Genomic DNA, 13089 nt, shown 5'->3' with positions numbered 1-13089 from the left:
CAGAGGGAAGATGCTAAATTACATATCAACAATGTAGGAAAAAACTGATTGCTGCTTCCATAAAGAAGACACTTTAAGTTGCAGACAGGCACAATTAAGGACATTTACATAAAGCTTTCAGCCACAGCCTTCATCAGTAAAAGAGAGATACACACCATTCATACACACAAGCTAGCAAGGTGTGTGTGTGTGTGTGTGTGTGTGTGTGTGTGTGTGTGTGTGTGTGTGTGTGTGTGTGTGTGTGTGTGTTTACTGATGAAGACTGTGGCTGATAGTTTTACGTAAGTGTCCTTAATTGTGTCTGTCTGCAACTTAATGTGACTTCTTTACAGAAGCAGAAATCTGTCTTTTCCTACATTGTCGATATTCCTATTTGAAGGATCCATTGCTTAAATTATGTATCAGTAGGACACACTCGTGCAAGCGCACACACATGCATGCACACAAAAATGCTACCTTCAATTGATATACGAAAAAGGCCTCTAAAAGTACAAAGTGATCTTGCGACAATAAAATGAAAACAAATTGGACCAAAATTAAAGCTGAAGGCCAAGAAATTTGCAGAGTTCTGAATGCTAATGTGTGCCGAGAAGATGATAACCATGAGGGTCCAAGGACAACATTAACATGTGCTGGATTTATGCAAACCTGATCAAGTGGTTACACATTATCCAAGTTGGATGATTGTCAAGATGTCAAAATGTGGGATCAGAGAGTGGGGTTAAAGGTCTTCCTATCAACAAGACAAGTGACACACCAGAAAAGACAAATATAGTACAGTAGTTTCTGTGTGTGGATGTAGAAACTCTCTTCATGGAGAAGACATGAGTTGCCATAGACTGTTCTTTAATTTCTTCATTTTTGATCATTGTTGAAGTTTGTGACTGTGAAAATAATGAACAGTTTAAGTGAAAGTTGGACCTGGTTTTCTCCTACATTCTGGATTCTGATAAAACTTGAGTTTGGCTTGATGAGTTGCCACAAAGAATTATACCATATGAAATTTTCATCTACTATCCACATAGAACACACATTTGGGCTATCGTGTGACTATGACAGTGCTCATCACACGTCATGTACAACTAGGTTTCCTAATAAAAAAGAAGAATACCAAATTTACTCATAGGTAACTTCAATGACATACAGTTCAAAACAATGATACCTAAAGGAGATGCCAATGATCATATTGCTGCAGATACTGTGTGTGTTCAGCACAAACACTACACAACAAAACAAGAAAAAAAGAGCAGTCTAAGTTGTTTTGCTTGTTGTACCACTTTCCCCATACATCTTTGGTTTTAAAAAATAAAGATTATAATAAAAAAAAAAGTCTCCAATAAATTCTCATGTAGAGGGTGCAGCATAAAAAGTACTGTGTGTGTGTGTGTGAGTGTGTGTGTGTGGGGGGGGGGGGGGGGGTATGTGCGCATGTGCGCGTGTACGATGTTGTACGCACACACGAATGAAAGAGAGAGACCAGAACTAATTACCTACCTTCTTGGGTGTACTGCTATCTCGTGGTTCCTCCTCAGATGGAGAGGACTGGTTACTGCCAAATTTTCTTTTATGTCCAGAGCCAGAGTTTTCACCTCTCTTGTTAGGACTGAGTGATCTCTTCCTTGCACTATTGTTTTCTTCACTCACTTCCTCCTTCATTTCTTGGTCCACAATTTCCTCTTGTTTGTTACTTGTCTTCTTAGATTCCTGGATGAACACAAATCTTGCCAATTACATGATTCAATAAAAATCCATTAGACCTGTGGCCATTGACATTTATATCAATAATGAGGGAGTGTTTGTATCATACATTTCATTGGTTCATGTTTTTGATCCAACACACTGATAACATTTATGCAAATCATAATCTATAACAGTGTGTAGCTCCTTTAGAGTTACTTAAACTTGCACACACTAATATGTGTATTAAAATATGAGACCTATGATAAATTTTGATTCGTAGACACATGAAGTGGTCCATTTAGGGCAGGCCTGTACAGAGGGTACCTAGGCAAGAACGAGTGCTCTCTCGCAACCTGGGAAATGAGTGCTTTTGGTAAAATGGTGTTATTTAGCATAAGAAAAGAGTGAAGAGTGTGCTTTCTTCAGCGCAATGTGTTATGTTCACCACAGCAATAGATGCAAGCATATATAGTTACAGCTCAGTGCTTAAAGTGGAGAGTAGCACATTTTAAATCAATGAAACACAGCATGATGGCCATGTTACAAACTTCAAAGTGAAAGTAAGAGACACAAACATGACTTTACAACATGTCTATTTAGCTATAGTTAGAACTTATAGACCTACAGTGTAACAGGCAGTTGATGATAAGTTTCATAATACAATAAGTCTTGAGATACGTGTCAAAATATTCCTGAACATAAATTTCCATCCATGACTGTACAAGTTTTCAGCTATGACTAGGTCTATGTTTGGACCTACATACTTGCATGAGCAACCTTTTTCCACAAAGAAGACTTCAGCTTAAAAGCTCACCTTCACATATGCAGTGCTCAGACACTAGAACAAGACATTGATGCTTCAGCAAAAAGCAAAATAATTAGTATCCATTGACATCCAGTGTTTTTACATTTAAGATGTGAATAATGTAGTCAAGAAGTTCAAGTTGATGGCAATTGAAACTTGTCTGAAAATGCCATTCATCATAAATCGGCATCGTTCATAAGAAATGTCATGTCTTCAATTTATCTGGTCCCATGTTCATTTCTTCATCAATTGAAAGAAATGTAAGTTTCATTTCACTGTTATTTCTCTTTAATCTAATAATACACAATAATAAATTTATTGTAGAAGGCATTAATTCCCCATCGTAATGTGATTCATGTCAGTAGACCTAACAAAGACCATACAATAGCATTATTGACTACAGTTTGTCATACAAAGCTACATAGTTCCAATTTCTCTCTCTCTCTCTCTCTCTCTCTCTCTCTCTGCGCCCCCCCCCCCCCCCCCCTCTCCTCTTCCCCTGCCAGTAGTCACTGTGAGTTGGCCAGTTTCTCACTGCTGTGGCATGAGCACAAGCCAGCTTGCACGAGCAGAGTAGTGAACAGGCCTGATTTAGTGGGCTAAATGGATACTGTTCATAGGTATATTTATCAAGCAACTTTCATTGCCCATTGCTGCATATGAACAAACGGAAATCCAAAGATGAGTTTAGTGTCCTGGAGCCCCACTGTGGAGGCAGAGAAATATACTGTGCCATTTCTCAACCAAGACACACTGGGAAAAAATGAGGCCACTGTGTGTTCAGAAATAGTGTGACCTATTTCTTTTTATTTGTACACGACTGACATAAAATTACATATTGATTGGACTGTAAAAAATTGCTTCCAATCACAAAAAAGAATTACTGATGCTCTCCCTTTCCTGTGTTTTCAACATATTTTTGAGAAGTGGGTTTACAACAGAATATTTAACCACCTTTCTGAGAATAACCTTCTAATAACTGTTCCATTTGGTTTCTGTAAAGCACCCCCAAGTAATGCCTGTACAGCAACATGGAATCACTCAATGCCTGTGGTGGCACAGAAAGTTAATGTACTTTCACTGGTGCACTAGAAAATTACTAGAGAACTCCGCACTTAAATTATGTGGCAGCAAGTGATCAACATCTGTCAGTCCTTCCAATATTTAGTGGGCATAATATGCATTTTCCCTGAATATACAAATTGTTGAATGTCAGCAAATGAGATTGGGTATGGGAACCTTTCCATCATATAGGTTGGTTCCTTCCTTCCATCTAGTGCATTACCACAAAATAGGAGAATCCTACGGAGTCTGGAATGCCTCTACATCTACATCTACATCTACATCTATACTCCTGAAATTATTGGTAACTGCATGACAGAGGATACTTTCCACTGTTCATCATATTTGTCTTTCTTTTTGCTCAATGGAACATGGGAAAAAATGACAGTGCATATGCCCCATGCACACTGAAATTAATCAAGTGATAAAGAGGGGCTATAGTATATTTTTGTATTTATTTATTCTTTATAATTATAGCATATTATCTAAAAAGCTAAAATAGGCCATACGAATCACATTTCCTTGAATAGTTATAAGTTATTTATTCATTTCATATACTTAAAAAAAAAGAAAAAGATTAAAAAGAAAAAAACAACAACTTCTTGTTCTAGTACAAAAACTACATTAAAACCCTTAACCTACTACCCCACTGCTAATCGACTACAAACACTAGAATTTGTTCTTTGTTTCTTCATTTATTTTGGTGCATTTAACTTTTAAGTCATTGTTTCTGCTACTGGATCCACCCTGGTCAACAGCTAAGGTCTGCTGCATTACTTGGAGCACATCAGCAGCATTTCCACCATTGTGAGTCATTCCATCCACCACAATTACTTCTTAAAGTCCACACTTCGATGATCGCTTGCACAAACATAATATAGATTCTTGGGACAGTCTTTCACTCTGAGGTCACCAACCTCAGTCGCCATCTATCCATCTGAAGCGTTTTTTTGTCTAGCCTGGACAGAAGCATGACGACTTACGGCTGAATGCCTTGTGAAGTCCTCCTTGGCCTTCCTGGATACTGCAGCTGTAATATCATTCAAGATGCACCACATCTACTCACTCCTTAGTGTGCTTTGGGTTCCAACATTCTTAATACCTGACATCCATCACCCACTGCATCTTCATACAATGCACAGTACCAGAATGTGCGTTCTGGTGTGCCTACACTGCCACAGGCGCAGCTGTCATTCATCTGTCTTCTGATTTTGTATGGATACATAGCGTAAGGGCCATGGCCAGTCAGGTAATGTATCAATCCACTTGATGGGTTAAGAAATATCATCTTTAATCTCTCCCTGATGTCAGGGAGAAATTCATATGTTCTCCCGCCAGTGCCTGAAATGTCCCATTCATTTTGTCACAGGTGTAATATGCAATCTTTTACTGCCTTTTTCGAACTGGCCTCAGTTCCAAACACCCTTCGTACTTCCATTTGATTGCCCTTCTTTAACCAGTAAAAGATTTCCCTTTTCCTAATTTCCAAGTCCAGTGGGCATATTCCTGGGACTACTAACAAAGCATCATTCGGGCCAGTACTGGAGGCCCCCATTAATCTTAGTAGCATGACTCAGTAAACTCTTCTCATAATTGAGACTGGCTTCACTAGCTGCAGTCTATGAGCTCAGACACTCACACCATACCTTACAACTTATGCTAATATAGATTGGGGGTGTACTGTAATTGTCTTCAAGGGAAGCCAAAATTTCCTATTTGCAATGGTTGTAACTTTATTCATTATGTTGGTACCCTTCCTGCTTGCTTCCTCTACATGATGTGCAAAGTTACAATTTTTGTCAAGAAATACCCCTAGATATCTTATTACTACACTACTTCTAATTATTATATCATTTAAATTTATTTTAGGGTTCCTTATTATGTTCCCTTTCAGCAGGAGGTACATCGTTTTGGGGGGTGCTGGTGATAATTTAACACTTCGACACCAGCCCTCAAGTTTGTGGAGGACCACATTACATTTATCTTCCACATTCTTCTGGAGTCATCACTTGCAATGAACAGCAAGTCATCTGCAAATGCCACCAAACTGCTTATGTTACTGCTGTCATGTAACTTCTGTAGTATGGGCTACAGTGCTACATTCCAGAAATCTGGACCACACACTAATCCCTGCAGACAGCCTTTTGTTATTGTCTTCATTTTTTCTTTCCCAGGCATGTTAAAAAAGCATGTCTCCCTTGGCAGTAATCTCTCAGGCAATTATACAGCACTTCTGAACACTCAAAATCCCTAAGGGAACCAAATAAAGGTGACCACCAAAGGTTATTGAAAGCACCAGCAATATCAATCATCATCGCTTACGTAGAATGAGTATCTGTCACTAGCAAAATCACTTTGTTAATTGTGTTTTCAATTGACTTGCTTCTTCTAAATCCATACCGGTGGGGGAACATCCCTTCTAGCAGTCTGTGATCTTGTAGTCTTTTGCATAATAGTTTTTCAAATATCTTGCCGAGAACATTCAAAAGACAAATTGGTCTGTAGGATTTGTGTATCATTGGATCTTTATCTTGTCCTTTACTAAGCATGGTGCAGGGATCCTTCCTGGCAAGAGACACTCATTGCACAGATCACACAAGTAACTGTTAATTGGTCACATGAGGCTTGTTTTACTTTGGCAGAGATCCTGTTCAGTCCTAGAGATTTTTTTCTTTTTCAGTCTTAAAATTGTATGCCTAATTTCCTCTTATGCAAAGGGGTACACAGGTTTGTTGTTCCTATACTCTTTCCATAACATGTCCCATAACCTACACTGATCATTTGTCTTGTCTTCTTCTCTGTCATCAGGAAGTAGTGTTTCCATTAGCAGGGCAGCTGACTATTCCCAACTTTGTTACCATCCCATCATTTGTTCTAAGAGTGGATAAGACTGTTGGTGACCGTATTTTCTCACAAACTATTTTATATATAAACCCCAGGGATAAGTTTCTGAGTTAGCCTCCATGTATTGATTCCATTTTTGTTTTCCACAACTCTTCCTTAAAACCTTGTTTAAAATACCTGTATCTATGCAACCTTTGGACTCTTTCTTCTCAAGTCATGCTGCACTGGTATAGTTTTCTGGCTCTTCTTGTTTCACATCCTAATTTCTGCAGCACTTCACTCCAGTTGAAAGGTAAACCTTTAGAATGACCTCTGTTGATAGGTATCGATGTCTCCATTTCTCTATGTATAGCCACTGTCAGTTCTTGCACTTTAACATCTACATTATCATCCAGCCATGGAGTTCCTGGAACTGAAACATTCTTCTTAGTTCTTCCCCATTAGTGTACTTGATCTTATATTTGGGCCTGTGTAATACCTAAACAACTAGCTCCCAGTATCATACCATTTTATTTTCCCCTCATTATTAATTGGCATGAATGTTTTCCTTTTCTCATTAGTAATAATTTTGTACATTGCCACAGAAGACAGCAAAAATAGGCTTTTTAAAATTATCTTTGTAACAGAAGAGCAATGTCCAGAGAATATTCAACCTCCCCCCCTTCTTCTTCTCTTCTTCTTCTTTCCACTTGAGAGTACTACTTATGTTTAAGATCTCACATTAAAATGTACTTTAATTTTTACTCACGTGTCAACAATGTGTGTAGTAAATGCTATGTGTATATAAAAATGCAAGAAAATATAAATATTAAAAAAATCATCATAACTGCAAGAATATTTTTATTTATTATGCCAAAAGATTCGTTCATAAGCAGGACTTCTGCCTGCAATCATAAGAAAAGGCAGTAGTTTCTTCCATCCTGCAAGACATCTTAAAATATATATGTGCCCATCATCAAGATTTAGCGGATGGACTGCATGACCGGCAACCATGGAAAATTAGAGGTAAATTATGATAACAGTGCAACCTAATAGTGACTTCTATTAAATAAATATGTGTAATAATCAAGCAATTGACTTTTTGTCAAGCACCAAGTTTGCTGCAAAATCAGACACACTAAAAATCTCCACAGACAGAGTAAGAAAAATTATCCTATACACATTATTCATTTTTGTCCACCAACCTGTTACAGTGTCATAATAGGAGGAGAGGTGTACCCCTATGTGGCATGCCCCAGGTGGCAAATAGGGGGGTCCTCACCAGCTTGCTGGCAGACTTGAGCAAAATGAAATAGCTCTCGTGGACCAAACACACATCACATCAATCTCGTTTTTTACCATCCATAATTCACCCACCACCTTTCCAAATCACATCTGGAATTGTAAGCCCTGACCTTGGTCACACACTTGATCATTGATCAAACAATCAAACATATATGAGGAGTCTTCTATTGAAAGAATCCACCAGTTTGGACAGTCATTATGAGATTATCCAGGCAAAGACACCATTTGGATACAGTGGGGCATCACATAGAGGACAAAGACAAGTCAGAGGGCCTAGTGATGCAATGAATGAACAAACAAATATGCAACATATTCCACATAAGATGGTGCTAAAATTTAACAAACTAGGAAGATTTCCATATTTTGCAACAGTAAATATTAATTCCTTAAGGAACGTTGGTAAATTGAAACATTTAACTGATGTCTTAGATCAACAGAACACTGTTATCACAGTCCTTCAAGAGTTACGCAATACTGACCAGGACTCGTTCCCCTATTCAGTGTGGGTTTCTTGGTACATAATAGAATATTGGACTCCATTGAGAATTTTTCATACAATTCCTCAAGAATGGCATTGTTCACAATTAAGGTGGAAAACAAAAGATACACACTGATAAATATTCATGCTCCAACTAATGTTGAAAATAGAACTGACAAGGATGGAACAGAAAAATTCTGGGATGAACTTTATCAGCTAGTAAGGACCATACCACATAATATCATTAAAATTATGCTTGGGGACTGTAATATGAAGAAAGGAAAAGAGAAGCAATTTTGAATTGTGGTCGGGTGATAGCCAGCACATAAACTTACAAACAAGAACAGTGAACAGTTAATTGAATTTTGCACTATAAACGGATTGGGTTTGAAGACTACAAAGTTTAAGAGAACACCACATAAGTTAATGACATGGAAATTCCCTAATGTCAAGCTAGGAGAGTACCAGATAGATCATGTGGCCATGGATCAGAAATTCCACAAGGAAATCTATAATGTTAAAGTGCTGCATGGCATCGATGTTGATTCAGACCATGCCAAAAGTTGGATACAAAGAGATCATATGACACTAGTTATATTATTAATAATCAGATATATTACAAAAGATCAAGAATATCTTTAAGTGACAATCTAGAAGCAACTGTCACTCAATTAAAAGTCTTGGCTGAAGATGTAGCTCCTGTAGGGAAACGCAAGAAACCCTTGGTGGAATGAGGAATGCAATGTAGCGATTCAACACAGGCATAAGGGCTGGTTAAATGACCAACAAAAGAGAACTGAAAGCTCCAGGGAGGAATTGATAAATGATAGATGATCAACTGCCAAGAAATTAGAAGGGTCAAAAGGTAATTTCATAAGCACTCACTAAAAGTTATTGAGGATGCTTTCAATCACCACAACACAAGAGATTACTATCAGACATTCAAAGAGTACCAGCTGAAACACACTTCACCTACTCTTATGATGAAGGATGCAAATGCAAAGGTAGCACATGACGATTATGACAATTCAGTGATATTGGCAAAATATTTCAAACAGTTACTAACTAGTGCGGAACCTGAACATCATTTGGAATTTGACCCCTATCCAAGAAACAAAACGCGTTTAGAAAGAGTTATACCACCACATCCAGATGAAGTACAAGCAGCGATTAACTCACTTCGGAATTATAAAGCAGCAGGTGAGAACTAACTAGTGGCAGGGCTTTGGAAATAGGCAAATGTGCAAATAATTCTGAGCTTACACAAACATCTTACTAATATTTGGAATACTGAGAAATTACCAGATGAATGGAATGTTGCAATAGTCCAGCCACTATACAAAAAATGATCCAAATAATTATAGGGGTATATAGCTGCTGGATATTATTTATAAAATTACTTATAAAATTTTTCAAAGGTTCTGAATTTCAGAATTCAAGAACAGCTTGATGGTGAACTAAGTGAATATCAAGGAGGCTTTCGGCATGGACGAAGCTGTCCTAATCAAATTATTAGTCTCAAATGGATAATGAAACATAAAAGGGTCAGGAACAAGAAGCTACTGACCAATTTTGTTGATTTTAAAAAGGCCTATGATAGTATCCATCATGAATCTTTATTGTCAATTCTTAAGGAATTTGGTTTACATCAGAAACTTTTCAACCTCGTCGCAGTCACCCTTTGAAATACCAGAGCTAGAGTACGGTTCAGAAATGAATTCTCTGAACCTTTTGAGATTCATACTGGCCTTCGACAAGGTGATGGATTGTCTCCATTATTGTTCAGTTATGTGCTGGAGTAAACCACGCATGAATGAAACAAGATAAGCCCACCATCTGTTAAGATTAGAAGAAAGATTTGACTTAACTGCCTTGCATTTGCAGATGATTTGGCACTGTTGGCAAACAATATTGATGAAGCAAAGGTTCAGATAGAACAACCAGAATTTTTAGCGGCAAAGGTTAGATTGCAAATTTTGTTTGAGAAAACATAAATGATGCCCAGCTTCCCAGTTGACACATCCTATATCATACTCCATAATTATCAAAAAAATTAAAGTAGTAAAAAAGTTTAAATATCTTGGTGAGATTATTACCTGGAATGTTAATGAAAGAGCATCAATAGATTGTAGAACATTAAAACTACAGCAAGTGCAGAGAGCCACAAGGCCAACCTACAAAAAATGATCTCTCTCAATAAAGGCTAAATTTCGACATTACTCCTCTGTTGTTAAACCAGAAGCAACATACGCAAGTGAAACACTATTCAAACTAAATACTCAAGCAACAACTGACAAATAGCAGATAGTTTATAGACGAATACTCTGAACAATTATTAGTAAAAATCATCAAGTTAATGGGCAGTGGAGACTTTTGCCCAATTCAGTAGTGTACAAAGAAAGTGAATGCCGAAAAGAAGGATTGCATTTTTTGACCACATATCTCACCTACCAAATACTAGAATCCTGAAGCAACTTTTTGACTATTTCTGGAACAGTAAAACCAAAAACATCTGGTTTAAAGAAGTACCTAGTGATCTGGATGAATTTATCACCACCACACACCAAACTCGACACAGAGAAGAGAATCTGCTTCTGAAGAATAAATACCCATTGCTGACATTAGCATAAGAATGAGCAGCCAGATCACAGTGAATGAAGAAATTTTGGGAAACGAAGAAATTGCTGACTACTAAGACCTAAACTTAATCATTGTAGACTCTGTTGTATTATGTTTGATTTTAGTGCCACAATGTGGGCGTAAACTATCTAAATAAATAAATAAATAAATAAATAAATTCATTTTTGTGACTTCAGTATTTGAACATGCATCGTATTTTTCTTATGCTACGAGGAAGACTATTGATGGCACCAATTTAGTTTCAAAGAGAATCCATGCTTTAATTCCAGTACTGCAAGTAGTAATTATCCCTCATTACATAAATTTCATGCCGATTCATACTCTTTGTGCTACCTGTTGGGCTACCTCCCAGCACGGTTATTCCAAAAACGACCAACAGATGAACGCAAGCCTTATGCGCATATTTTTTGGGTCATCTTGGATTTCCCTTCCAGTGATGGTATAGTATATGATATTGTGATCACTCAATGTCATTCCACTTGCAACAATCTAGTCTTTCACATGGTGCACCACTGCCATGTTTTCTAAAGTGACGTCAATATTTGATGTTGCTCTGACCCTTCCTACATAGGTTAGTGGCTTGTGAGATGCATTTAATAGCTGAGGTTGAATTCCATAATGGCCTCTTCTAGTTGTCCTCCATGGTTATCAGTCAGGTGGCTATACCACAATCCTGACTTTCCATTTGAACCAGTGGAGTACGCAAGAGGCTTAATTTGTCCTAGGTGACTAATATTCTTTAATACTTGTCAATCTCATCACTAAATTTAAAATACATGGAAACTCTCCTTTCTGGTTAACATTTCCTCACAGATTGTGTGTTCTGAGCAGTATTGTGATATTTTTGTCACTGTTATGGCCTTGTTAAGTACTATTATTGTTGCCCTATGATGCTACCTGGGCAGTTGCATACTGGGGAGCTTTCCTGCCTTCATATATGGTTCTTGTAGGCACAATACATCTAACTGCAACTTCTCTGCCACTACTCTAGCCTCATGCAATACACTGACACTTCTCATGGCATTAAGCTGTCTTGTCTTGATCTCCATTAGAGGTGACAGGTATATATTCGACAGTCTTGGCCTACTCGCCAGCAATCAAATGCTATATGACAATGCATCATCACAAAGTGCTTGTACAAAGTATCAAAAGAGAAGCATTAATTTCTCCTGACAGAAACATGCTTCACTAACTTCTCCAGTTTTTCCACTTCTGTTTGCAGATTGTTCACTGTAATGTGGATTCTATCCACAAAATCAGGTACAGGAAAAGTAATGTATTCCCCTTCTGGATGCTTATACCTTACTAGATGTCTTAACACTGCAGTAAGCACTCTTGGCTCTTCCAGTCTAGTGAGTTCTCTATGTTTTCATAAATCTGTTCTGGTCTATGTTTTATTGTTTACTTCTTTGTGGAAGGTGTTTGTTTTATGTGCTAGCTGGCTCTGAGTCCTGTACTGTTTTTGTTGCAGATTCACTTCCTGAATTGGTGAGTCTTCTTTGCCTGCCACTTCAAGCTTTCTTTCACTAATATCGTGACTCTTTCCTGCAGGTCACACAAACCTATGACCACTCAAGCTTGATTTCTTTGTTCACCTGCCGCCCAGAACTAATCCTCGTAAGGTTCCACATATTACAGTCCCCGCATTCCCTTTCTGAGGTTAGTTTCATTCTTGTGACACAGTCTGCCTATGCAATGGTGAGCTTTGTTTTATGAAGGTAGCAGTAACTACGCAAGAGGGATGTCATTAATACCAAAATATTTTTATTTTAAAAAGTAGAATTTCATGGTCAATACAATCAGAAGTTTTGGCAAGATCACTGAATATACCAAAAAATTATTGTTTTTTTATTTTATTTACCATTGCATGGAATGGGACAATGGCAGGTGGGGGAGGGTGGAGGAGAATAAGGAGGAGGCTGACCTAGACAATATTTTTTATGTGATCTAAACTTCTGAATGAGATTCGTCACAATTTACCAATGTTACTGATTCAGTGGCCTCAGCTCAGTTCTCATCCTTCTTGTTCTCCCATGTCATCTTGGTTTTGTTATTAATACCTTTGAATTCATCTTCAAAAGCTCTGAGGTGGCAACAAGTCAAGTTGGCTACATTATTGTTCAGCTTCTTTCAAATGCAGGTGGTTTGCTATTTGCATCTGTGTTGCTGTGTTCATCTTTCCAATAATCTTTGTTGGAAGTGAAGCAAATTTTGTAAACTTTGGAGACTGGAAAACCTCACCTCTCTTCCTACACCCAACATAGAAAATGTACTGAGTTATCTATATCTCTCTTCA

General features: G+C 37.7%; 1 protein-coding gene across 6 annotated transcripts in view; it reads right to left on the bottom strand.

The window, feature by feature from the left end:
- The window catches only part of LOC126473165 (DNA ligase 3), a 651156-nt gene that overhangs the window by 185738 nt on the left and 452329 nt on the right, over window positions 1-13089 (bottom strand). For all 6 annotated transcript variants that reach the window (XM_050100039.1, XM_050100044.1, XM_050100043.1 and 3 more), the window contains one exon: window positions 1495-1704. In XM_050100039.1, the coding sequence (XP_049955996.1) occupies window positions 1495-1704 (210 nt within the window). The remainder of the gene's footprint in view (window positions 1-1494; window positions 1705-13089) is intronic.

The sequence above is a fragment of the Schistocerca serialis genome, chromosome 4 (assembly GCF_023864345.2).
Source record: "Schistocerca serialis cubense isolate TAMUIC-IGC-003099 chromosome 4, iqSchSeri2.2, whole genome shotgun sequence".
Classification (NCBI taxonomy): Eukaryota; Metazoa; Arthropoda; class Insecta; order Orthoptera; family Acrididae; genus Schistocerca; species Schistocerca serialis.
The sequence above is the reverse complement of the archived record's forward strand: the minus strand, read 5'-3'. Positions and strand labels throughout refer to the sequence as shown.